Source organism: Amphiprion ocellaris, chromosome 8, assembly GCF_022539595.1.
Source record: "Amphiprion ocellaris isolate individual 3 ecotype Okinawa chromosome 8, ASM2253959v1, whole genome shotgun sequence".
NCBI lineage: Eukaryota > Metazoa > Chordata > Actinopteri > Pomacentridae > Amphiprion > Amphiprion ocellaris.
In genome coordinates, this window is record NC_072773.1 from 14,364,663 (window position 1) to 14,392,017 (window position 27,355).

The 27,355-nt window shown below is 39.9% G+C and overlaps 1 protein-coding gene across 4 annotated transcripts in view; it reads left to right on the plus strand.

The window, feature by feature from the left end:
- Positions 1–27,355, plus strand: part of LOC111579122 (plexin-A1) — a 323,692-nt gene that overhangs the window by 213,352 nt on the left and 82,985 nt on the right. For all 4 annotated transcript variants that reach the window (XM_035955446.2, XM_035955448.2, XM_035955447.2 and 1 more), the window contains exons 11-13: positions 8,728–8,824; positions 16,536–16,759; positions 26,941–27,092. In XM_035955446.2, the coding sequence (XP_035811339.2) occupies positions 8,728–8,824; positions 16,536–16,759; positions 26,941–27,092 (473 nt within the window). The remainder of the gene's footprint in view (positions 1–8,727; positions 8,825–16,535; positions 16,760–26,940; positions 27,093–27,355) is intronic.

Consider the following 27,355-nt stretch of genomic DNA (forward strand, 5'->3'; position numbering starts at 1 on the left):
GTTCTATTTTACAACTTAGATTTTAAATTGGTCCCACACGTTTCTGCTATCTGCTCCATGTAAACACAACCTGCAGTTCAACCCTGTTTAGCTAAACACGCAGATTTTTTTTATGTCATTTGACTCTTGGTTCCATTAGAGGTACTGGTCTTTTCTCGGTTGTACAAAGAATCACAGAATTGTTTGGTTTTTTTTTTGTTTGGTTTTTTTACAGAATATGCTTTATTTAAATGGCTTATTTTCACCAAATTTGTCAATGAGATAATAGCAAATTGTCTTACATTTGAACAGCACATCCCACATGATTAATTTCATGACTGTTTGAAACTTTCAAATTCCACATTTCTTTCTGTTTTTACAGTTTCTGGCTGTGATAAATGGAGTCATTTTAGGGACCTTTCAAAGATAACATGCTTTTCAAACCCACCAGTGAGGTTTGGGGTTCAGAAGGTTAATACTGGGGAACTACTAATCTCATCCATTTATTGTGCTGCAGTATCTGTTTGCTTCGGTGCAAAAACAAAAAAAAAACAAAAAAACTAAAATCTGGCTCAAAAGTTGCACAATTCTTTATTTAATGAACCCCTATTGACTAGAATTGAAACCAACTGAAAAAAGGGGCCTTACATATATGTGTGAGCATGTGTGTGTGCGCCAGTAGTGTATTTTTAACACACGCTCAGGTATCCTTCAACATGACTAATTACATGAGGGTGACCTGCACATGGACGTGCACACATATGCACACACCTCTCGGTTCTTCTGCCCCCCACCCCCCTCGCCAGCCAGCTGCTCTGTTTTGTTAGCATCGGCAGTTTTCAGTTCCTCAGACACTCACACACACACACACACACACACACACACACCACCAGCCATATCTATTCATACAATCCATGGAGACATGCAGTCCACGGAGACGATTCATGTAGCGAGAGAATAAACGAGTGCAGGAGCAGATAACGAATGAACCTGAGCCAGGCTGGTGTGTTACTGTAATGAGGCCAGGGATGGCTTTGTGCTCACCTTGTACTTTTTACACCTCCTCTCCCCTCCCTCTCCTTTTTTCTACTCTTGTCACCTCCCCTCCCTTCCTCGTCCCCTCTCACCGCCCCTCCTCCTCTCTACACCTCTCTTCTGCCTTATCTCCTCGTTGCTTGAACTCTCCTTCCTTCTGCTGTCCTTGTACTCTTCTCTCTCTTTCTCCCCCTGTTCTTCCTTTCCCTAAGTTGTCATCCCATACCGGCTCTCAGTGCCTCTCCTCTTTTCCCTCTTTGCCTCCCCCGTTGCTGTCCTCGTGTCCCTGCTAATCCCCTCTTCTCCTTCCCTAATGCTACTCCTCTCGCTTTCCCCTTATCTGCTCTTTAGCTGTCCTCCACTTGCATCCAACCCAGCATTCTCCTATGCATCCTCTTTTTTCTTCTCCTCTCTGTGTCTTCACCACCTTCTCTCCTCTTCCTCTTCCTCGCTAGGAGTAGGGGGGGCTGCACTATGAGTTTTCTCAGGTAGATTAATTACATGCAGTGGCATGAAGGAGCTGGCCAGAGGCTTCAGTAATGAGTCTGATTACTCATCTCCAGCAGCTCTGGGCACTCAGGGGAGGGAAGTCAGGACAGCAGGCCAGCAGAGGGGCCTCTTGGTGGGGAGAGAGCAACTTTTACCTACAGGGGCCCACCAGTACAGCGTTTTTGACAGCGCTGGCGCCGACATCAAAGCTACAGCAGGAGTCAGTAGTTTTAACTCTCAGCTCAATAAGAAAACACTTCTCAACCAGAAGCCCTCATCTGTTTCTTTTGGATGAAATCATAGCTTTGTGTACATAGCTGTAATCAATGAAGTAGTAAAGCTGCAGCCCAGAAATCCAAACGTTTAGCCTCCAGCAGACCAGAAGAATGCCTAGAATGGGAAAAGTCAAACACTGAGGCCAAAGATGTAACCCAGAGTGGGATGGCTGACACACATAATCTCGAAAATCACTGAAAGAAAGCACAGTAATCATTCAGGAAAGATGATTAAGGCGAAGTTGCTTGACAGTGACGTGGAGGTGGAAGGGAGTTCTGGATGAAAATAAAGCAAACACTACGGTTCAAAAGTTTAGGATCACTTAGTAATATCCTCATTTTTAAAAGAAAAGCAGTTTTTTTCAATTAAGATAACATTAATCAGAAATACAGTCTAGACATTGTGTAATGTGGTAAATGACTATTCTAGCTGGAAACGGCTGATTATCAATGGAATATCTACATAGGAGTACAGAGGAACATTTCCAGCAACCACCACTCCTGTGTTCTAATGCTACATTGTGTTAGCTAATGGTGTTGAAAGGCTCATTGATGATTAGAAAACCCTTATGCAATTATGTTAGCACATGAATAAAAGTGTGAGTTTTCATGGAAAACATGTAATTGTCTGGGTGACTCCAAACTTTTGAACAGTTGTGCACATTCAGTAAGAAGATCCAATAACAATATGTGAGCACCTACATTTTGCAGCAATGTGGTGGCAAAATATCACTGCATTATTGATTAAAACCTCATATGAACTTTTTGTGAATAAGCGACGGCCTTGTCCTTGTAATCTGAACCCTACAGTATGGCAGAATGCCTGCATCTAATATCAGGTGCCACCCGTACTTCTAAATATCATTAGAGAAGAATTCAGAATTTCAGAGGTCAGACTAATAACTAGTGACTCATAAGGCCGTTGTGTTTAATTATTAACATGTCCACTTAAAGAGATGCTTCACTGAATGCTCCCCTGATGTGGCGTCATTAGTTTTTTTAAATAAGGCTTCAGCCAGGCAGCAGCATGCCTCTAAGGACAACAGCATCGGTCAATAGGTCCACCACTTTGGTCCAGACTGAATTATCTCTACAATTATAGGAAGGTTTGTCATGAAATTGCTTACAGATGTTCATGATCCCCAGAGGATAGACCTTAATGACTTTCATGTTTTCCTTTGTGCCACAATGAGGTTGGTGCTTGTGGGTTTGTGTGAAATATCTGAAGAGCTACCGGATGGATTGCTATGCTTTTCTGCAGTGTATATTGTGTTTTGGAAAGAACAGTTTAGTAAATAGAGCATGTTTATAATTTACCAACTGTAAAATACAATCTGTGGCCAAAGCACTACAGCAGCCTTCACCGTATTTACCACATTATCTGCTGTTACGCTGACTCATCAGGGGGCCCAAGCAGTTTTCTCATCCCTATTGCTATGTTCTGACATCTATTATCAACTACAAAAAAATGCAAACAGCCACCTGTCAGTTAAAAGTTCTCATTAAAAAAGTGAACAGTAAGACTTTATGTAGAACTCTGTTGTTCTGCTGGACCACAAGTCCATTGTACCTGCATAGTATTCCGCTTGCAACAGCTTTGTTTGAACTTGGGCTTTGCATTTTTCATACAGTTCAAGGATGGAAACTTGAGAAAAATAAGTGCATGACAGTTTTAAAGACCTCTTGACGAACAACCGGATCGTGTTTTTCAACAAGGTGAGAAGTTGCCACATGAGTGGTTTCTGACTGCCATTTGGAAACTTTCTCATAAAGTGAGAAAGGTTCCAAAGGTATCTAAAGTAGTTCTTGCTTTGCCCTCATCATACAGATCTTTCTGGTGCTGATTTAAATGGCCAAATGATTGGCAAGACACTGTGCACAAAGTCTTCTTTCTCTTGTTCCTCAATCATTTTGCTGTGAACACGTGGAGCCTGCATGTCAACAAACTCTTTTAAATAAAGTTAAAAGAAAAAAACAATGTACCAAAGAGCCCTTAAGTCAGAGTAAATAATATTCTATTAGACATCTCTTGTAGATTAGTCATGGAATTTGAGAACTGTGCAAGTCTTACTTTTGTATCAAGCATCAATAAAAGCATGATGTGTTTGAGGTAATTCTGCTTTTACTTTAAATCACACCTTAAAGCTCATTCCAGAATAGGAGGACATTTGCGCTTCAACATTTTTGAAAAGACAAAAAGCCTTCTCTTACAATTTTCTGCTACATATTCATCAGATATCAATAATAGGTAAAAAAAACTATCAAGGCTTGATTGACTCGGCTGACACAGCAATGGTAACATTTTTATATTCCATGTTTTATTTGTTGTTTGCTAACCCTACTCTAATCACAGTACCAGGGTTGCTAATCCATGCTAATGTTAGGTTTTTCTTGGGAATAGAAGCTAGATATTTAGCTAGCTGTTACTGCTGACCAAGAGGACAAAGAAAAAAGTAAAAATAATTTGTCTTTTCCCTATAATATGCATAACAGAGTTGCATGAGGTAGAGTGAGACATTCAATCAAGGCAGACAATGTTATAAAAATGTGAAAAATAGAAGAGAGGCCATAGCTTTGCTCTGCCTATTCTTTTGGAAAACTGATGATGTTGATTCCAGCGGATCATGTGATTCACTGTTTTCTTCTTCTTCTACCAGCTAAAAAGGTTATGCTGACAGGGTTGTGTGCATGGTGTGGAACACAGGTTCCATGAATAATAGTTATTTAAAATATTATGCTGATTTAAAAAAAAGTTCCCACAATTACAGGAGACATCAGTGAAAAAATAATTCCAAAAAATGACGATTCAAATTTCATTTTAATTGTTTTATTTGAGATTCAATTTGGTCATCGGGGGTGGGACAAAAGAAAAATGGCATTGTATGTAGAAACTCCAAACTTATTTGGTATTTTTAAAAATATTTTCAAACATTCTTTTCTCCTAGTTTTTTTTTTTTTTTTTTTTAGATTTGGTCTCAGGACAAATAAATTTACACAACAACTGCATGTTTTAGTATTTTGTACATGGATGATTTGAAATTGGATGGTTGGGATGTAAAATGTCCTACAGTTCTGCAATGACCCTTATACAGTGAGACTGTTACACACATTGCAGTGTTGCTGCATTTTGGGACACACATCCATGATCCTCATTACTGTTGATCCCCTGAATAATCATCATTTGTAGGTCAAAATTACACGTGGTACAGTACTTTACCTTTAAAACTAATGATATTACCTTCAGTGTAAGCTGTACTTTGTGTTCAGTAAAAAATTGCAACAAATGGCAACATAAGCGTCACCTGACAAGCCTCAACGCATTAGCATAGTCTCTGTACAAATGATGGCATGCTGATGGTAGCATTCACCTCAAAGCACAGCTGTGCCCAAGCACCACAAGCATGATTCCTTTTTTTTTAAAATAACAATAACTGCAAGATCAAAGTTTGATGTTCCAGAAATTTTTGTGCTTAGCAAGTTCTGTGTGATACCTGTTGTCTGAGGAGTTTATTTCTAAAGTGGTCCCAAAATCCCTCCTCTGCTGCTTCTGTCTGCTGCTTCTCCTCTCCTGACTCGCTTCCCTTTTCCTTTCTTATTTTTCCAGCATTAAATCAGCTTACAACTTTTCGGTTACTCCGGAGTGTCCCTCAGGAAGCGAGTTAGACAGTGGGTGATGCTCAGTGTGACTGGGTGTCACGGTGTCACAGTGTGGTTTGTGTCAGCGTTTTAAGCCATGTGACAGTATGAATAAAGCATGATGTGGCGGGCAGCAGGGTGGGCAGGGACTGACAAGAGAACAAGCTCACCCAGTGTTTTGGTGACGGCGGACAAGTTGAAGCCCTTAAAGTTTAATGGGGGCCACGCTGCAGAGAGAGCAGGAGTGTGGGCATGTGTGTGTGTGTGTGTGTGTGTGTGTGTGTGTGTGTGTGTGTGTGTGTGTGTGTGTGTGTGTGTGTGTGTGTGTGTGTGTGTGTGTGTGTGTGTGTGTGTGTGTGTGTGGGTAATTGTGGTTTCACTGGGCTGCCATACACAGGCCTGCAGCCAGTGGGATGCAATAGTGATGCTAATAAAGTCAACAGCCTAACTCATGTGTGATGGATCAGCATCACACTGAACTAGTAGGAAGGGAAGAAGCTCAATCAGCCTTTCCTTTGTGGTGACAGAGTGTTTTGCTTGAATCCCTCTTCTATGGAGCTGTTGACCTCCCAGAGTCCTGTGGTTTCGTTGGAGAATGCTCATCTCGTCATCTTACTGTCTAAATGGAGATCTGAACATCCCACATTCCTTCTTCTGTGGCTGCTTACAATGTCTCCTTTTTTCTTTTTCTTCTTGTCCTCTTTTGTCAACTTGCCCCTTTATTCCATCGCCAGGCTGAACTGAATCTATCCATACCATGTTTTGTTTTAATGAAGATTTACATGTGCAGTACTCACACTTTTATTCATGTGCTGCATCAAATTAAAAACTGGAACAAAAACTATGTGTGGTTCGGAACTCTTCCTACACTTTTACACTGATGGTAAATGTGGAAACTGGCAAATAAAATAGCTATAACAGGTAAATTCAGAAGAAAAGCACACCAAAAGATTCATGACTCAAAAAGCAGCAAAGAATGAATGGAAAAAAAAAAACAATTGTTAGTTATTATTCATTGAGAGTTTAATACACAAAAACTCAGGAAATGACACCAACTGTCATCACATTCAAATACATCTTGACTGGCACAAGGAAATGCAATGTCATGGATTTACAACTGAGTATCACCAGTGAGAGAAGAATAGGAACCCTATAAAGAGAAAACCTCTGTTCTCATGTTGTCAGACAAAAAAATAAATCAGTATGTATGATATATATACACTACCATTCAAAAGTTTGGGGTCACCCAGGTAATTTCATGTTTTCCATGAAATTTCACACTTTTATTCATGTGCTAACATAACTGCACAAGGGTTTTCTAATCATCAATTAGCCTTTCAACACCATTAGCTAACACAATGTAGCATTAGAACACAGTAGTGATGGTTGCTGGAAATGTTCCTCTGTACCTCTATGGAGATATTCCATTTACCACATTAACACTGTCTAGACTGGATTTCTGATTCATTTAATGTTGTCTTCATTGAAAAAAAAATTTCTTTCAAAAATAAGGACATTTCCAAGTGACCCCACACTTTTGAACGGTAGTGTATATCAGTTGGTTATCCACTTTGCTGTAAACAGTGCAGTCTGAGATGCAAAGGTGAAGCACTGTTGGATTGTTTTAAAACAGAAGAAGAACTTTGTGGTGGTTTGAAACACATTGTCTGCCTTTGAACCCCAACTAGATGTTGAGCTTTTTTTTCACACCTGTGACACTTTTACTCACTGTGGACTCATTTCATGGCAATGTATTCCTGCACCTCCATGGAAACTGCACAAGCATTGCTAGAATTAGAAATTACTGACCATTTAAAAAAAAAGAAAAGAAGTGTTTTTCATGACTATTGGTTGCAGCAGAGTCACTAATTACTTCACAGTTGCTGTGAAGAGTACAGAATTCTTTGTTTACTACAGAATCTGGTTCCAACAAACTGATTATGTTTGCTACATTTTCAAATGAGATAGAGGAATAAAGCAATTTCGAAGGATTGTCAATCTTTTATGCTTAGATGTGGTTAATTTTTCGATGGTACAACAGGTCACACATGATTAGTTCAAGGACCATCAGAAAATTAAAAATCCCATAATTCTTCGTTTCGACACAAAAGAGCCTCTGATACACAATTTTGACTTTTTTTTTCAATCCCTTTCAAACCTGCTGCTAGGTTTTGGTGTTCAGAGGATTAACCATGCCAAAAGTTTTTATCCAACCTTGAGGAAGTTGTTTAGATACAATACAATTTTCATCAGATAAGTGGTAGATCAGGTAATGCTCATGTGCATCAATTTTATGCCTAGGCGTATGAATTTTGGAAGACAATAACAAACAGTGGTTTCTTTTTTATATATTTAAAGGAACACCAGATCTTAAAACCACTCATACACATTTTCCTTGGCTCTCCAGTATCAAAATCTTGTGCTTTACTGTTTACCTCGACTTCCTCCCAAAAACTTCAGTGCAATATAAGGTCGTCACACTCCCTGAATCGGAACGAAAAGTTGCTTAAAGCGATTCTGACAGAAATTACAATCTATTTTTCAAAAACAAAAGGGTAGTTAACTTTTTCCACCTGTGCGTGGAAAACAACAACAGATCAACTTCAGAGCAGAGTGGAGAAAAGAGACTGTATTGTGTACATGTGTGTGTGTGTGTGCATGTGTGTGTGCATGTGTGTGTGCATGAGTGTGTCTCAGGCCCCATTGCCCATATGGGATGGTCGAGCCCCGTCTACCAAATCCAGTGTGTCAGCGAGCAAATTGGAAATGCCAATTTCACTTTACACCGCTGCGTATCTTATCTCTCCCTTACCCTCATCCCACCACTTAGCTCATGTGTAAATGAATAAGCTCCTCTCCCACACACACACACACACACACACACACACACACACACACACACACACACCACTGTTCCATTCCTGACTCCCTTCACCTCTCTGACCACCTCTCCCCCTCTGCCTCTCCTCTCCTCATCGTTCTCCCTGTTATTCCCCTCGTCAACTGTCCTGTCTTTTCTCCCTCCATCCCGCTTTCCTCTTCTCCTCATCCCCGTCTCCATTCCCTCGTGCCCATTCAACTGTAACCCATCTGTTATTTCTCCGTGTATTTCCGAAATATGTCTGTTTTGGTGGATATAGATTTATGCATGCGTGCGTTCTGGGGTTGTATCGCTGTCTGCAATGAACAAGTCGGGTTGAATCACTATGCAAATGAAACGATATCTCATACAATTCTCAATTTGCATTGAATCCATTATAAATCAACAATTTTGCTTACATTTCTTGTCTTTCTGTTTCTCTCTCTGTCGCAGTACGACTACGAGGGCGGTGACATCAGTGACCTGCCGGTTGACCTCTCAGTTGTTTGGAATGGAAACTTTGTCATCGACAACCCATTCAACATTCAAGGTATGACATGATCTTCTCTTTTTGCAATCCCTCCTTCTCTGTTCTATATCGCAAGCATTGTTGCTTCGCACAAAATATGAATCGCTCCTTCTTGTTTATTTGCCTTTAATGACTTTCCGCGAAGCAACGAAACAGTGAGCAGCTTTTCCTCTTCGTAAGAAATGTGTAATTTCATTTCTGACAGCCGTCAGGGAGAAAGGTGAAAGTGTACCATCCGTTTGCAAAAACACTATTCTTGTCTCAGGGATAAAAGAGGAGCAGAGGGAGTGATTGATGGATAGTGATGATAGCAAACAAACATCCAACACAGAAATTAATAGGGATGGATGTTTGAGAGGAAGATAAACAAATTGAGAAAGCAATAGGCAGTGGAAAGGATGAAGAGCAAGAGCGATGGGTGGATGACAGGTTGATAAATGCACTATGTAATGGCAGGGGGTAGATGTGAATAAAGGGACTGATAAAGCAAAACAGAAAGCGACATGGAGGGATGGCATTTATTATTTTTAATCGCTATTTGTGCATGAAGTGGAAAACAATTACCATTTCTAAATTCTTTATCAAGTGTAATATATTGGGTGGTGGAGGCTAATGATTTTAGACGTCCCATTACACAAGATAATATAAGTCTTTCTCTCAAGTGTGTCATACAGTCTTTTGCTCCGAATGCATGTGCAGAGTCACATTAACTAACCCTTCCTACTATGTTCCCTTTATATATTTTAATACATTTTTTCCAGTCCTAAAGTGACACACATGCACATTTTAATCTCATCCTTTGTGTTGCATCTGACCTCATTTGAATAGATGTCAGACATGCAGTTCATTTTGCAGATTGCTTGGAAATTAGTTACTTATTGGTCATGACCTAATTCCTGTGTCTGTGTTGTTTTAGTTTAAAATGGGCTCTTGGTTTTCTCCTCTCTGGAGATTAAACACTGTGTGCTTAGCATGTTCACAGAAGTGTTGTAGCTGCCACAACACCATAAATAAACCCATTTTCTATGCAATCAAATAGATGCATCCTGGACTGTAAGTTTGAGCTACAGATTTGATGGATTTTTCTAATCTGATAACTGAGCAATACAGGCCCATGTTTGGTAAATAATCTACTCGGTGTTATTGTTTCAGCATTTGTTTAGTCTGACAAATATTTTTACATGTTGCAGCTTAACATTAATGTCTTTAATGGAACATTTATATTTTCTGGTTGCCTTTGATGCTTTTATCAGAATTTCACATCATTTGTGCGCATCATAAACGTGCCTTTGATGATGTTGATTAGCAAAATGGGAGACTTCAGCTCTGCCCACATGCAACCAAAAGCCCACTGAGGAACCCAAAGACAGCCTTGGTGCTTAAAAACAGCTTCAAACTTCACACCACACTTCCTCGAGTTCAGATATTCTTTCAATTATCAATGAGACAAAGATGAATTCATGCCTCTGCCAACCAGTAAGGTTTTACATCTATGTCTGTATCTGTCAAACTTGACCTTTGACCTTATGGATATAAAGTGTTATCACTTCATTTTATTCTATTAGACATTTGTGAGAGTTTTGGTCATAATTAGTTTATGAGGTCTTGAGTTGTGGCCGAAGGCGTTTTGTGAGGTCAGAGGAATCTTGACCTTTGACCACCAAAATCGGTTTATCTTTGAGTTCAAATGAACGCTAGTGCCAGATTTCAAATATAATTCCCTTCAGGCATTCAAGAGTTTCACCAGCCTCATCTATCATTTATGGGTCATTCCAGAATTGGAGGACATTTTACATCCCATCCATCGAATTTCAAATAATCCATGTACAAAATACTAAAACATGTAGCTGTTGTGTAAATTTACTTATCCTGAGACCAAATCTAAAAAAAATAAAAAATTGGGAGAAAAGAATATCTGAGAAAACAGTGAATCACACAATAAGCTGGAATTGACATCATCAAACAGTTTTCTAAAAGAATAGGTAGAGCAAAGCTATGTCCTCTCATCTATTTTTCATATTTTCATAGCATTGTCAGCCTTGATTGAATGTCTCTCTCTAACTTATGCAACCCTGTTATGCATATTATCAGGATAAAACTAACTCTTTTTACGTTTTTCTTTATTTTTTTCCATCAGTATGTTTGTCCTCTTGGTCAGCAGCAACAGCTAGCTAAATATGTAGCTTCTACTCCTGTGAAAAGGCTAACATGAGCATGTTACTATGATTAGAGTAGGGTTAGCAAACAACTGATAAAACATGGAATAAAAATGGTGCCATTGATGTGTAAGCTGAGCAAATCAAACTTTGATATATATGTATATGTTTTTTTTAGCTTCTATTGACGAATGTGTTGGAGGAAATCTTAAAAGAGAAGGTTTACTTTTCAAAAATTTTGAAGCCTGAATGTCCTCCTATTTTGGAATGACCCATATGTTTGATCATAAACAGTAATAGTACCTGGAGATAAAAGTACCAAAATTTTAACAGTGTCACCCAGCATACTGGTGCTCTCATATGGGACCCTTACTTCTAGAGAGAACATAGAGCAGGATGAAGTAAAACACCAGGAAGGACCAAGAAAGGAGGGAGATCACAGAAATGGCATGAACAATAATGAGAACTACGAGGAGGAAGAAGAGGAGGTAGAAGAGGATACAGCTAGTCGAGACAAGGGAGCCAATCGGAGGGCAGAAATGTAGGATGGGCGTGAACATTGACCAGTTTCAGTGCCTTTTTTGGACACCTGTAGAGGCAGTCAGTTTTTTCTTTCTCTTCATTCCGAAGGGAATAAAACCACCCATCCATTCAGAATTGCACTTAGGAAAATAGGGATATCGTGCTTGGAAGATGGGGATGCTATTCCAAACACTGTGGGGTTGGAACAGATCAGCTTACACTGTGGAAAATAACACAACTTGTGGGGCACAAAAGGGATGTATTGTGTATATATGACTTTGGTTGATGCTTTCATTACATAACTCCATATTGGAAGCTTGGTTAAGTTTGGCTAGCTTTAAGAAAATACTATGTTTTGATGATTGGGTCAGCTGGGAAGCAACAGAGTTTACTAATGCAGTTAGCAGAATGATCATTTCTAGATGGTTAATTTGTGTGTTTTCTTTCAGTCAGACTCAAAAGCAAACTTTTTCAGTTAATGGAAAGATGAATGGTTTTTAGAAGGCATTGGGAAGCTTGTGTTTTTTGTCCTGATACACATTTTACATTGGAGGTAGAGAGTGCAAACACCCACAGAGCCACAATAACCACATTAATGGAAAATATGTCACATTGAAATAAACCTGAATTATCCTTTAAAGTAAATGTGTAAAGGCTAGAAATGGGACTGAGATGCAGCTCATGCTGTTTAGGGTTACAGTCCCTGCTTATGTTATACCACCGAATAACAACTCCAAATCCCCCAGATTTCCTCACAGCTCACGGTTTAGGTTTTGAAAATAAACACAGTTCATAGTTGTGAGCTGTGAGGAATTTGGGATTTTTTTTTTTTTTTTTGGTGGGGCGGGTCATAAACTATGAAAAGAGTGTTTTGTTTTTTTTAAACAGTTCGTCAGGATAACTCTGAATAAAAGTTAGACCAGGGTTTTTGACATCCACATTCAAGATGTGAGGTTTTAGGCAGCAAAATTGTCCGGATAACTCTGGAAACAGGCCTCAGGGATGTCTGCCACACTGAGTGCTTTACATGTGACAGCATGGTGTTGGGCTCCGAGAGTGTGAAATCCAGTGATCTAAGGCACAGTGTGTGTGTCTGTGTGTGTTTTGGGGGGGGTGCTGTTATGACTATAGGCAAGTCGTATTTGCTACTTCACTTACTACGTGGCAGAGAATTTAGAGAAGCAGCATCCAGCACCATTCCTAAAAACAAGTCCGAGACAGACTCCTGGAACAGCTGACAAGGTTATGGATAAGTAATTGGTCTGAATGAACAACCCCATCAGTGGCCCACAGATTATTTTGTGCTAAAACCACACAGAATACCCATTCTGATCATACAAGTTCAATGTGACGCTTAGTGTTAAAGGTCTAATACTCTTTAAAAACACGTATTATAAAGCTGTCCTCACTCACACAAATCTCATAAAGACCCTCTCCTCCTTTTCTCCTCCCTTTTCTCTCCATCCTCTTATTAATCCTCCCCGCTCCATCCCCGTCTTTTGCTTTTCTGAATCGGAGCTGTATTATCCGTCTGAGGCAGCACCGCTCTGCGCTGGCCCGGCTTTGCCCTGGTGTAAAGTGGAGATGTTAATGTTAATTAAATCATTCATTTGGTTCAGATTAATTAGCGTCGCGCTACTTTTAAGCTGAGCCGTAGCTAATCAGATTAGGCCGAGCTGAGGGCCGAGGCGGGCAGATGGATACGAAAGAAGCTCGCTTTGAAGTCCGGCCGCCGTCTGTCTGCTGAAGAGTAGGAGGAAGGAGGAGATTCTTCCGTTCTCTGATGCTCTGTTTTTCACTGTTTTCCACTTCAGCTCATCTCAAATCTGTTTAACTGGTGTGACGGCAAACAAACCTGCCTGCAGGTTTTGGCAATGGAGCATCAATTGAGATAATTACGATGGCAATTAACAGATGACAAAGCAAGAGTAAAAAAAAAATTTTTTTAAATGAAGCATTTGCTGCTACTTTCTGCTCTCTTGTTTGCACGTGGCTCTGTCCTCTGTTTGCTTTTGCTGGTTTTTTTCTTACCTCACATCCTCTGATGTTTAAGGTCTCTCCTTTTTCTCTCTGCCTCGCTCACTTTTTCTGCCTCCGTCTTGTTTTCCGTGACTCTCTGGGCCTCGCGGGGCCACACCATCTTTAAATTCATAACAATCCTTGTTGCTGTTTTGTTAACAAGCATAGCTAAAATTTCATCCTCTTCCTCCTCCCCCCTGCTTCCTTTCATCTCCCTCTCCTCCAACTTCTCAGGTGTTTGAGGTTTAATTTATTTATTTATCTATTTATTTATTTATTCACTTTTTTTTTTTTTTTTTTACTTTTAATGACTTGTTCCACTCTGCAGAGTTAAGGGAATGGTTTTTTACATAACAAATTATCAATTCCCTATTGGCATTAGAAGACATTACCTGTTGAATTAATTTCTATGATATCCCTCTAGGTGGCTTGTTCATTTTTTTCCCTCTATTTATCGGTGGAAACAGTTATTTTCTCATCGTCACAGCCTCGGAGTGGTAATAATCACCTGCTGAAGGTTTTAGGTGTTATGTGGGTGATTAATATTCATTTATGCTGCCCCTCTGCTCTCTTTCAGGCTCACAGACACATAAACTCTTGATTACTTTTTTCTTACCACCATTGCCTTCTTTCAAATTAACAACTTACAGAACTTTCTGTTCATCCAAAACATTTTACATGCAATATGAAACATAAAATTTCTCAAAAACTGAAAGATTATACAGATGATCTGAGCAGTAAGATGAATATGAAGCCTTGTCAGAGGAAATATACTATAGTGAAGTGTAACATCATCACATGACATCACAGATTTGACTTTGATGGCAGGGAACACTTGAGCTCCATCACTGAGGACCCCAAGAAGACACCAGAATGAGCTACCATTCATCTAATCTGCTTCAAACTTGGTATTTAATTGATATCACACATGGGTGCACTCATTTCTGTCGCCTCCTGTATAACAGGGGTGCCAGCTCTCACTTTTGCCGTGACACATACGTTTTCAGGTTCTGTCTCGTGCTCTCTTGCCACCCGAAAAATTCTAATGTCAAAAGAGAGGAGGTCTGAAAGCCCTTCCTTTATGACAAAATAGTTGTATATGTTAAACCAGCTTTTTTCTGCACACCGGACAAAATGTAAACATCTGGCTTTTGCCATAATTCAACATCAACACTGGTCTATAAACATCACAGAGTGCAAAAGATACAGTTTATGAAGAGACACAGATCTTTAAAGTTGATTAATTACAGAAAAAATAATGAATAAAAAAAATAACACAATTAATCCTAACTTTCTCATTCCCTAATTTCTGGCACACCAGTAACTCTGATGCAGACTCCAGCTCAGTAAGTGGCGGTAATGCAACTAAAGTCTGTTTGAAGAAGACACACAGGACACACTGTAGTGGGCCACTAGCTGGTCACATGACAGTGCTTTAGCTTCAGTCCAGTAGAAACGTCAGACCAACATGGAAGCTCGGCCTCAAACTTTCTCTTTTGTTACACAAACACCACATCAAAAAGTATTTCTGAAAGCATTTGAGGCATGAAAGCTGTGCAGTTGCTGAATCTGTCCTTGTTTTAGTTCAACAACGACAAATTTAGACGTTTAACTAATATTTCGCAATGCATCGGACCTCTGCAGCCCGCAGTGGATTTACATAAAGTAGAAGTCAAGTCTACTTTATGCAAATGAGCTCTGGGGAGATGCACCAGAACGCAGCTTGAGACGCACTGCAACACAACCAGCACGCAATGCAGTGCGTTTCACATAGACAATGAATGTGATGAGAGGAACTGACAGTCCTGTGGACACAATAGCTACAGTCCTGGTATCAGCAAACAGTGAAGCCAGCCCATAATAGACCCCTTTTCAAGACAATGAAAGTGCTTGAGTTTACGTAAAGTCTTAAAATGTTGAATATAATCGCTGTAATTGTACTTTGAATTTGCAGTAATCTGTGAATGTAGTAGACAGATGAAAAATGCACAGATAAATATAAATGAAACATGAACATTTCTGCTGTTTAACTTCATGTATATGTCTTTTCATCGATTCAACCAGAATTTAGTTGAATTGAAAAACTTAGCTTTTTGTGTCAAATATTGCCATTTGTCAAAAATGTGATTAATTGCAATTGATTAATTGCAAAGCCTCTAATTAATTCGATTCATTTCTTTGTACACATCCCATCACTAATAAAAACACAACTTTACTGCAATAAAGACAGTAAACTCTGTAACAGGTCTGAGAAAGACTCACCAAAAATGAATGTTTTGACAAAATGTTACCAAGAACTGAAGTTTAGTTTGTGGCTTTCAGTGTTTTTTATGAGTCTTTCCTCTGATGCTGCAGGTATTTAATCATCTCAGATGGCAGTGGGATCATTATGAGCATCTCCAAAGAGAGAGCTGCAGCATGTAGTACATTACATTGTGGCCATCTTCAGGTTTAGTCCTGGGCTTCATCACAACTGTCAGGATGTTATTTCACTGTTCGCAAAATCTGACCACATTACTGAAGGTGACTAAAGTATATATCGATGTGTTACCAAAACTACAAGTAGAACACGGTCTCTCAAATCGTTATGATAACTACCACAAAATAGGAACAAGTTGTAACAATGAAAACACATTTTAGTGTACCGTAAGTGAGTGTATTTTCAGTGTTAGTTTCAGCACCACAGACAGCAGATTTGGTCTGAATATTATGAGTTAATTAAGATGGGTATTGTGTCATGGGACTTCATGGGTTAACTTTCTCCTCACCAGCACCAGCCTCTCTTCTCCTGGACTATTTTAAAAGTCGGTCAACCAGTTCTCTAACGTCATAGATGCTCTGTCCATACACAATAAATGCCATTCACATTTAAAATTTGCAATTAATGTGTGCTATGAAAAACTGCCATTCACCCTCTCAGTGTTATACCACTGATATGATTTCATCCTCTAGAGTAGCTCATTGACAGGACTATTTGTATGAGCACATCCACTCACTCTCAAACCTCTCTCCAACTCTTTGTGTCTCTCCACCAGCTCACCTGTACAAGTGCAGGGCACTGAGGGACAGCTGTGGTATGTGCCTGAAGGCCGACCCCAGGTTTGAATGCGGTTGGTGCGTCCAGGACAGGAAGTGCTCCCTGAGGCAGGAGTGTACCGGAGGAGGAAACTCCCACCTCCCTCTGCAGCTGGCTGAAGGTGGAGGGTGGATGCACGCCACATCTGGAAACAGCCGTTGCACCCACCCCAAGATCACAAAGGTAAGCGATGTCTGTTGAGGCTGTTTCGTTACAAAATGATACCACCCAACATACATACTCTCAACCGAAAAACAAGCGTTTACTGGCATTCAAAAGTTTGGGGTCACCCAGACAATTTCATGTTTTCCATGAAAACTCACACTTTTATTCATGTGCTAACATAATTGCACAAGAGTTTTCTAATCATCAATTAGCCTTTCAACACCATTAGCTAACACAATGTAGCATTAGAACACAGGAGTGATGGTTGCTGGAAATGTTCCTCTGTACCTCTATGTAGATTAAAAAAAATCAGTCGTTTCCAGCTAGAATAGTCATTTACCACAATAACAACGTCTAGACTTTATGATTAATTTAATGTTATCGTCATTGAAAAAACTCCCTCTCTTTCAAAGATAAGGACATTTTCAAGTGACTCCAAACTTTTGAACGGTAGTGTAAGTGACTATAAATAGCTATTACAGTGAGACCAACCATTGCATACTTCTCCATATTAAAGAGAGCTGAAGTCAAAAGCCTCTCCAAAAATGATGCCCATTACTTAAGGCACCTACATGAACCATGATACAAACAATATTAAAAACCAACCTATTGGGTACAGAAATCATATTTTCCTAAATTTGGCCTTAAAATGGGTCAAAAATCTTCACTCTTTTGCTTCACTCTTTCAGCTATTAGCTTTGACTTGTTATATATAATTTTAAATTGAAATACAAACATCTGAAAATGATTTTGTATTCCATTGATGCAAATGTATATATTTTTGAGGTCGCAAAGGCAGCATAAATCAACACAGTGTTGCATCCACTGCTGGGAAGAGAGGGAAAAAAAAAACACCCACAGTCGACAACAACCAAAAGAAAGTCTTTTGATCAAAACTGTCTCCAATGATACAGTTTTAAAATCACCTGCAAAGAAGAGCAGCGCGACTTCTTTCAGCACCACATCATAATCTCATCAACTCGTGAAGACTGTAATGTCACCTGTGGAGATCCAAGGCTGGCAAACCTTGATACGCCGTTGCGTCAGCTCTCTTTGCTGAAGCCCCTGTGGTCACGAAAGCCCTACGTGTCCTGAACCTAGAATGAAAGCTGCTCTATTTTAATGTGTTGCTATTAAAACACACACATGTTGGGACCTTGTGCCTGCCCTTGGCACAGAAATGGTATTATTACTCACTGTTACATCAAACCCCTACTCCAGAGACAAAGACGCGTCAAAGTTTGTTTGGCTTTGATTCTTTTTTAAAACTGTCTTATAGGTATGTTCGTTTTTGTGTGTCACTGTCTCTCTCTTTAGTGATGTGGAAGGATGTAAGGGGCAAAATCCATCACTGGTCTGTTACTGATCTCAGTTTTTTAATTAATTTTTTATCTGTGCATCATTTTCTTCTCCGCCTTCCTTTCTACCTTCACCCTCAGTTGGTATCAGTAGAATAAGTAAAGAGAACAGATTCAGCGCTCGGCTGTTACATAATCAGAATCAAAAAAGGTTTGCTGTCCATCAAAAGGCAAATGGAAATTATCTTGTTTCTGATAATCAGGTAAAAAACATCTACAAATGGGAGGACATTTTCATGCAAATTTATGATGCGTGTGAACTATTAATATCCAGTGACATTATCTTGATATTGATCATAAGATCTGCCACATTCCATTATTCCCATTGGTATTATCTATTTGCATTTAAGAGAAATAACACTTTTTAAAGCCTCAGGTTCTAGGAAGACTTTTTTGCAGTTCTTCTAGTTCCCCCACAACTTGTCCTGTCCTTGTTAGTAAGGATCTGTGAGTGTTCTAGACACTGCAACACCTGCTGAAATATACATCTACGGCTTAATGCTGTGTATGTATGTGCGGTTGTGTGGGACAGCGATGGTGGTGTGAAGTCACAAATTGACCATCCATGTGCATATGCTTATGTGCACCTTCCAGTCAGCCTCTTCGTGCATGTAGCTGCTGACAGCATGTTCCTTATATGTCCTCATAAATGTATGCGTTCACAATTTGATGAAGACAGGAGTGCATACCTGTCTATCTTTGTTTCTGCATTCGTCTCGGTGTGTGTGTGTGTGTGTGTGTGTGTGTGTGTGTGTGTGTGTGTGTGTGTGTGTGTGTTTTTGTATGTGTACAAGGGCATGAGAAGGGGAAAGAGAGTAAGAGTGATGTGTTTCTATATTATGATAAAACTTTGAGTGACTGCGAGTAATAAATGTCTAACAAGATATGAAAGTAGAAAGTAAAAGACACCTTGATATGGGGACAGTAGCAGACGTCTATTCGTTTGATTCATGGATTCATTTTCCTCGGTTTAGTTTATATAACCTTCCAGGTAGCAACTTTTAGAACTTTATTTATTATGTGAATTTGCCGTTATGTGTATCAGTGCCTGTGCTTTCCACTTAAAGGTCACTTTGTTGACTTCAGCTGGGTAATTAAAACAGACACAAAAGAATAGTACATCGAGTATTTTTCACGAGGTAAACCATCCGGTGCTGATCATGTAATACGGGACAGCTACTTTCTCTGTCAAAACTAAATGAACAGGCTTTAACACTGGCCACCTGAGCAACAATGGTATCAGGCCATGGCATTTATGGACATGTGGACGGGTCGCCAAGCATGCCCCTTACCCAAGCTGCTCCTCACTGAGTTTTTTGAGGTGGAATAATATCAAACATGAGAAAGTCTCTGAACCCGTTTTAGCCTCCCAGTGTTCCTTTTCAATTGCCTGCCTCTTGTTTGTTTGATGTAGTTAAGTCAGGGGCTGCACAGTGGCTTGGTGGTTAGCACTTTCGCCTTGCAGCTAGAAGATCACCTGTTCGCGTCTTGGCCTAGCCCTGAGATCTTTCTGGAGTTTGCATGTTCACGTGTGGATTTTCTCTGGGTACTTCCTCCCACAGTCCAAAAACATGCTGACGTTAATTGGTAACTCTAAAATGTCCATAGGTGTGAATGTGAGTGTGACTGTTTGTCTCTATATGTAGTCCTGTGATAGACTGGTGACCTGTCCAGAGTGTCCCCTGCCTTAGCCCTAAGTTAGTAAGGATTAAGTGGTGTATAGATAATGGATGGAGGGATAGTTAAGTCATGCATTCCTTAGCAGAACTCTCAAACTATTTTCTGGTCATATAAAGCAACTTCCCCAGTTTTTACAACTGCTGGTGGCCTTCCATGGCTCCATTTGTTATGGGTTACCACTGAGACCACAGTAAGATTTCCATGTTGCAGAGCACTCACACACACACACACACATGTGCAGAGGCTGGATCACAGACCAGCAGGAAAACACTGCTATAATACTAATGATGTGACGTGGCTACTGTGTGGTTAGAACAACAGTATAAAGGCCACACCACCACAGAGTGACGCCCCACTACTTTACCTTCAGTGGATTCCGGGTCAGTGGTATTCAAAGAAATGGCCAAGGGAAGAAAACTGATATCAAACTTTAGAAGATTAGGAGGATTTATTTTTTAGTAATGCTATGAATATATAATGCAACATTGCAAATATAATGGAGAAGTTCTTTTCCAGCTGTGATTGCAATATAATGAACATAGTGGAGGGAATTCTCTATTTATGTTCTTTTAAACACACAACATACAATCTCAATTTTGACTGCTTTTCTCTGCAAAGTTGCCAAACTTCTGCTTAATGTGCCAGGTAGTGCAGCCTCAGTGTGACGGAAAATGATTTCAAAGCAGCTGAATATGTACAGTAAGCCATTAGTGATTGGTTAGAGGAAATTCATATCTTCCTACTGCATAAAATGGTTCACAAGGATGGCAGCAGTAGACTGAATAACGGAGCAGTCTCACATTGCCATTCAGTCTGAATATCAGGCTATTAGCTAATCATCTCCTGGATTCCATGATTAGCGGTTAGTAGCTGGAGGAGACTGTGATATACTAGAATACATCCTCGAGCATTTGTGGTCCTTGTGTCAGTTGAGCCTTTGATCAGTCCAGTGGCTCATGTGGAACAATTATATCTGCTATTCATTTGCAGTTGTATCTTAAGGCTTGTTATTTGGTGCTTAAATGTGGTTCTCTTGTATCAGATTACTATCTTAAACCACCAAAGTCGCTTGAGGTCCGCTTTGAGCTTCAGGGCATTTGTACTTTACATAACCCAGGAAGTGGTGGTTATGCGCCTGAATGTAGCGGTGTTGTGTCAAATCACTGCAACATGAGTCCAAAGCTGCTTGAAGTCCCATTTCCATACTGGGGCGTCTCTGCATGCCCACAGGCTCAGTGAGTACTGGTTATCGTGTTATGTGGTGCCTTACTTTTATACGTCCAAGATTTTCTGAGGTTCCAGTGGAAATTCACTCTCATGTCAGAGGAATATTATACTGGTACACAGCCATTACATTCATTCATTCCTAGCTGCTAATAGGTGTCGTGGTCTGGATCCGTCTTCCGTGCCAGAATGGTCCTGTTTCAGAGTTAAAGCTAGGGGCCTGGATATAGTTCATCCAAGGCAGTGTTGCTTATATAAGTCTCCTTGTTGCATGAAGTATATGAGGTGTACTTCCTGGAACAATGAGGTATTAATCCACAGTTCTGCTTTACATATAGCATTATTTTCCTACCTTTAATCCAGAGCATGGTCTTTCAATTGAGAACATTATTTTTTCCATTTTGAATCCAGACTGTCATGCTTTCCCTTGAAATCCTGCCAGTGTCTCAAATAGTACTTGCGCTAGTGCAGATCTGCACTCAGCATGGTTTTAAGGTATTTTGAGATTGCCTGTTCTCTAGAACTAATCATGCTGAGAGCATGCAGTGGCAGTTTCCACAAACAATGCTCTAACTGTCAACTTCCTTTATAGATAGTATTTGGTTCACTATCAAATAATAGTAATAAAAATAAAGCCAACTTAAACACCAAGACTGGTTTGGTGACAGTTATTGTAAATGTATGATACATTTTTGTTTTGTATGTCATATTCCAGGTTCTGCTTTGCAACAATGCGCTACTAGTAATGCTACATATGGAAAAGCAGAAGCACATGTGTACAGTGTACAACAGAAGTGAATACACCTCGAAACATTAGGGTCTTTGCCTATATGTAAAATTAGGAACTAACCTTTTTTACTTACATTTTTTTTTTTTTTTTTTTTTAAAGGATATTCCTAATCTGCCAAGCTTCTGCCAACTGGAATCATTTTGTCAGATGATATTTTGGTATATCCACCAGCCTTCATAGTGCAATCTTTAAGTATCATATATTGCCAACTGCTTTTGCACTAATTTAGCCCCATATCCTCACAGTCCCACCTTCATGCTTCACTGTCAGGATTATGTGTTCACTGTGGTAGTCCTGACCAGGTTTGTGCCAGACATGCTGTGACTTATCTAAACTGAGCTAGTTCAGTTCATTTTGGAATCATCTGACCACAGAATGCGCTCCCAGTGTCCATCAGGTTTCTTTTTATGATTTGAAATAATTGACATTTCAGTCCATAGGGGTTTACTCACTTGTCCTCTGTAAACCACAACTGAACTGCTTTGTACAAATTGGTCAGGATTGGTGGACAAGCTAAGTAGGCCACTGCTGTAATTCCCTCTGTTTCAAATCCCATCTGGTTATTTTACTACTGTAGCACTGGGAAATGTGGCTGCACCTTAACTTTAACCATAATTATATATTTTGCAGGGATTCAGACAGACCCAGGAAATTCTGGGGAAACACCATTTTCTAGGATACATTAGTTAAAAATGCAGTTGCCATACAGGAATGTATGCAAGCTAATATGTATATACGATAAAGCTACTGCTATCCCTGTACATCTCTGAAATATGTTTCACGTATTGCAGGCAGCATTGCACAATAGGTGTGAAAATACTTTTACACCAAAAAACGTCTGTTACATATGTGCTTTTAGGATCCACATAAAGTGTCCTAAAGCTGTTTTGTTATCATCTGGTGACTATTACAGTATGCGTGCTTATGGTGTGATAGTATATGTTCCCATAGCCTTCACTGGCCCCTTTCTAAATGCCCCCCTCAGATAATGACAGTAATCCCTTTAACAGCACTCTTCTTTCTCTTTCTCTGTTGCCTCTCTGTCTGTGGCTCTGCCAATGTTTATATCCCAGGGCTTGGTGGCTAGCTGATATTGTGTTTTGTGGTATCATAGCTTCATTCTTCCAAAACCATCTGAAGCCCCATTTCCACACCCTGACATCTGTTGGCCATATCATACCCTAGAGCTTGATGGCTACTCACTCTGGTCACTGTTTACCAGCTATTGTGTTTGTGGAACCAAAGTGCTGAGGCTCTACTGGCGCCTGAGGTTCCAACATGAGTCAGCTTCCAAATAGTAGGCAGAGAGAGAGAGCAGAGCACTCTCTCCCTGCCTTCCTCGTCGGGTTTTGATTCAGCTCACTCCAGTTGCTATGTTGTTTTACAGATTATTTTCTACAGCAGAATATCCATTTCCAAAAACCAAATCACAAGAAATTTTCAGTCAGACATATTTAGTCATGTTTATGATTATTTTTCTTAAGTAAATAAAAGAGATCATCTGCCTGTACCTTTGTAGTTATTGGTGAAGGTGTATCTTTGTTTGCATAGCAGGGTTTCTGCCAGAGAAGTTGTGGCATCGTAGCTAGTACTGGCCTATTGTGGGCAGAGAGGAGTTGTCCCAGTATTTCCAGTGGCCAGAACACCACAGTAGCCCAGCGTCTTTTTGATGGGAACCAGGCATGAGTTAGCAACAGACTGACAGCAGCAAAGTAGCATCCTATCATTCCTGTGGTAATTTACCAAGGAAGGGATTGCTTGCCGGTCAATTTTTCACCTTTATTTTGTATTTAGAGTCGGCTTCTCTTGGCTACCGGCTTATGTGTGAAAACCACAGATTTATTTTCACCTAAATAACACAGACAGTTTATCATCAAAAGCATGTAGGCCATTATGTGGCCAAACTGAATGCACGCGATTAATTACTCATTTGGCTGGTGAACGTCTTTAAGATTATAAGGAAAACTTGCCACTTGATAGACCATATACAATAGTAAGTTACCATATGACCACTAAGAAAACCCATAATTCCCTGTCTATTTTAGAGGCTGAAGAAGAAGCCCAGTTTGGACACTCTGTCATGGCTGTATACTGAAGCTGACTAAAGACTTGCGTAAGAAAGATGCCTCAAGTGATTTCCGTAGAATGGGCCCAGTGATTAAGATCATGGACAATATCACTGCAGACTGGAAAAAAACACCAGCAAGATCTTAGAGCTGCTGGCCTTAGTAAGAAGGAGGCTAATCTGCTGCATGTTGAGAACAGAAAACTTAGTATCTCAATTTTGGATAGACTGAAGGCCCATGCTGGACCATTCACAGCAGCTGAGCATGTTGAGTACCTGCAGAATACAGCAGATGACCTAAAGACAAAGTCCAAGAGAAGGAGAGATGAAGTGACATATGACAGACACCTCAGTATCGCTACCCAGAACAACCATGTCTTCAGGATGTTCAATACTGAAGGACGAAAGTGGAAGATGCTTACTCCTGAACAGTTTGGTGACAACCTGAAGGTTCTGTTAGGCAGGATCGAGGACAGGTCTACAGTGACGCTGACAGACTTTTGTTTGGCCATGGAGCAACGCCCCTGACATTAGGTCTTGGTTGAATGAGTACAGCCTTTCGTGTGCCAGACATACAAAAATTTAGCTAGGATATCTTCTTGTTCTACCGTAAAGACGGATTTAAACTCATTACCAGGTATTTTCCTTCCAAAAGGGTTTATAGCCTCCCCCTACTATTAGTGGTCTCTTCCTCATCGACATCACTTACAATATTTGGCCTTCTGCTAAAAATAGTCTAAGGTTTTTGGGCTTTTATGGTTCCTCCTTGATATTATCCCTAATGTTGCAAATAAAATAGTCTGACTCAGTGCATGTAGACTTCTGGCTTAGGCCTGCAATTTCACGCAACCTTTTCATTCCTTCTGTTGTTTCAATGCATCGTTCAGAATCTTCGGAATCAAAATCTTTGGATTTTACAATATCTGCAAATTTTCCACCACAAGAATTTGTTTTTCAGGGCTTTACAGGGCCGCTGTTGTTACATCCTGGGCTAGGCACGACCTAAGAGAACTGTTATTGGTTTAAAGAAACACAAATACGCCTACTAAAGGAAGAATCTGCGGTAGTCTCACTAGCTACGGTTACTAAATAACACCAGCTTGTCGTATTTGGAAGCGTCAAATGTTGAACCTCATTCTATGCAATGAAGGTAGAGGATCCATTTTCTGTTTTAACTAGCAGATGTTTCTGGTGAGCGTTTCACCCATTATGTCTGTATCCTACCGGGCTACCCCACTCTAACTGTAGTTTAAAAAATCATCCTAGAAAATATATTCAAAAAAACAATAAAAATTCCCCAATGCTTAGTCCTGGCAAGCCGCTGGGCGTACAATACACTGGCAGAAACCCTGCATATTAATATGTCTCTTTGTAGTATAGCATAAGGCTGCCAAAGGTATTTTGTTTTTCTCTCCCAACATGCAATCACTTCCAAAATGTGGTTTTGTCTGGCAATCTGTCATTCTATTATTTGGTAGCTTACTGGCAAGATAAGGATCAGGTTCATTTAAAAGAATCATTAGGTAATTACACTGAATTTGAGGAGATTAAGTATCCATATGTGTATGTTTTTATTATTTGATTATAGCATCTTTTAAAAGGAGTCTGATGGCATAAGTTTTTGTTTGTAGAAACATGAGGTGACTCTTGTGAAAATCTTTTGGTGTTGGCAACGGGAGTCGCCCAAGTCTGCAGTATTCAGATTCTACTCTCCACTTATATTTTGCTTTTACTAGAGACTTTAACCTTTTTTCCAATCATTTTTACGATTCACTGACTTTGTTGCTACTGGCTCTCAGGCAGAGCTGTTAATTTGTAATTTTATAGTGAAGCCTTTCCAATTTTACTTCTTTTGTATATATATTTTTTTATTGTTACCATTGCCTTCTTAATCTTCTATTAAATTTCTTCCATTTGAGCATTTTCATTTACTTATTTTTCTCAATTATATATATCTTTATATTTGCAAATATTTGAATCTGAAGTATGGGTAAAATCCTATGCAGCACTTTTAGCAGTATGGGGGGTTTAATGTACGAACCCTGGTGAAACTTTAGGTCAGTGGAAAATGTTCCAAGGTATGTAACAGCTCCAACTGTGTCAATATTATTAGCATTTTTCTAAAGCAAGGCGTAAAAAAGTCTTCAGTTGACTTTTGCTGTGTTAAAGTTTTGAATTAATTCTCAAGAGTCGGGCAAGACAAACTAGTTCATCGCCCAAACTAGTCCACACTGCTGAAGTCTCTATTTGTCAAGGTCTGCTGTTTGGTGCTGTCTGTGGTATAGAATAACACTATGCCTGCGTAATGTTGCTTTTCCACACCACTCTGTCTGCTCAGCCAAGCACTGCAGGAGAACAGGGCAATGGGCAGATTACACATAATTACCTCATGATGCTTGTTAGGGATTGGGTTTGTGTGTGCATGTCCGTGCTGGCAGTGTGTGTGCGTGTTTGTGACAACCGCCGTCCATCAGTCACCATATTTGTTTTGTCACACCACACCTGTCCCCGTTACGCACCGTAATCTGGCTAGATAAATCACATTATGGTCCGTCGACGCGACTGAGCGTTGCACCGCCGAAGCCCCGTCAATGAAGCCAAGCCGCGTAATAAGTTTCAGTTAAACGGCGATGATGCCGGTTTGGTTCTGTATGTCGATATAACTTGTTTTTTTGCCCTCTCTTTATCTCATTTTTGCTGTTATTCAGAGCCAAGAAGGTGATTTCTCTTCATTAAAACTTGAATCAACGGATATGGGCAAATGTGAATGGAGTGTGTGTGCGTGTTTGTGTGGGCTGGTGGCTCTGTTTGTGTTTACCTGTGTATGTTTGTGTAATAGTGTCCAGTCAATGTCAAGCTTGAGGACCATTTTCAGACTTGAAACTGATTGAATGGGGACAGCATCTAACTTTATTGATTGTGTGACCTTAATGTGACTGTATGTGTTTATTTATGTACATTTAAATATGCAGTGGAAATAAACTGGTCGAAGAGGTAAACAATATCTTTTTCTGTGTACGTTCTGTTCCACTTTTTCCTTCTTTTTTCTTTCTTCTTTCTGTCCTTCATCTTCTTGTTCTAGTTATTCCCTGAGACGGGCCCTCGTCAAGGAGGAACCAGGGTGACCATCTTGGGGGAAAACCTGGGTCTGCAATTCAGAGACATCCAGATGGGTGTCCGGTTGGGGAAGGTGCCCTGTGTGCCCCTGGAGGAGGAGTATGTGAGTGCTGAGAGGTAAGTGAAGACACAGAACATACATATACAGTGGTAGAAAAAGTTTTTGGACACCCTTAAAATTTTACAGTTTCTCAAATTTGATCATGATCTATTTGTAGAAAAATCCTTTTTGTGTTTTAAAAGGTGTGGCTGCATTAGACAGACACAAACAAATAAACATGATATATTCCTTTGATGATTGTTTACAAGAACAACTAACAAAACTGAATTCTTGACAGTTTCAATATGTCTGTTCTCAACATTGTCGATATCAAAGTCAA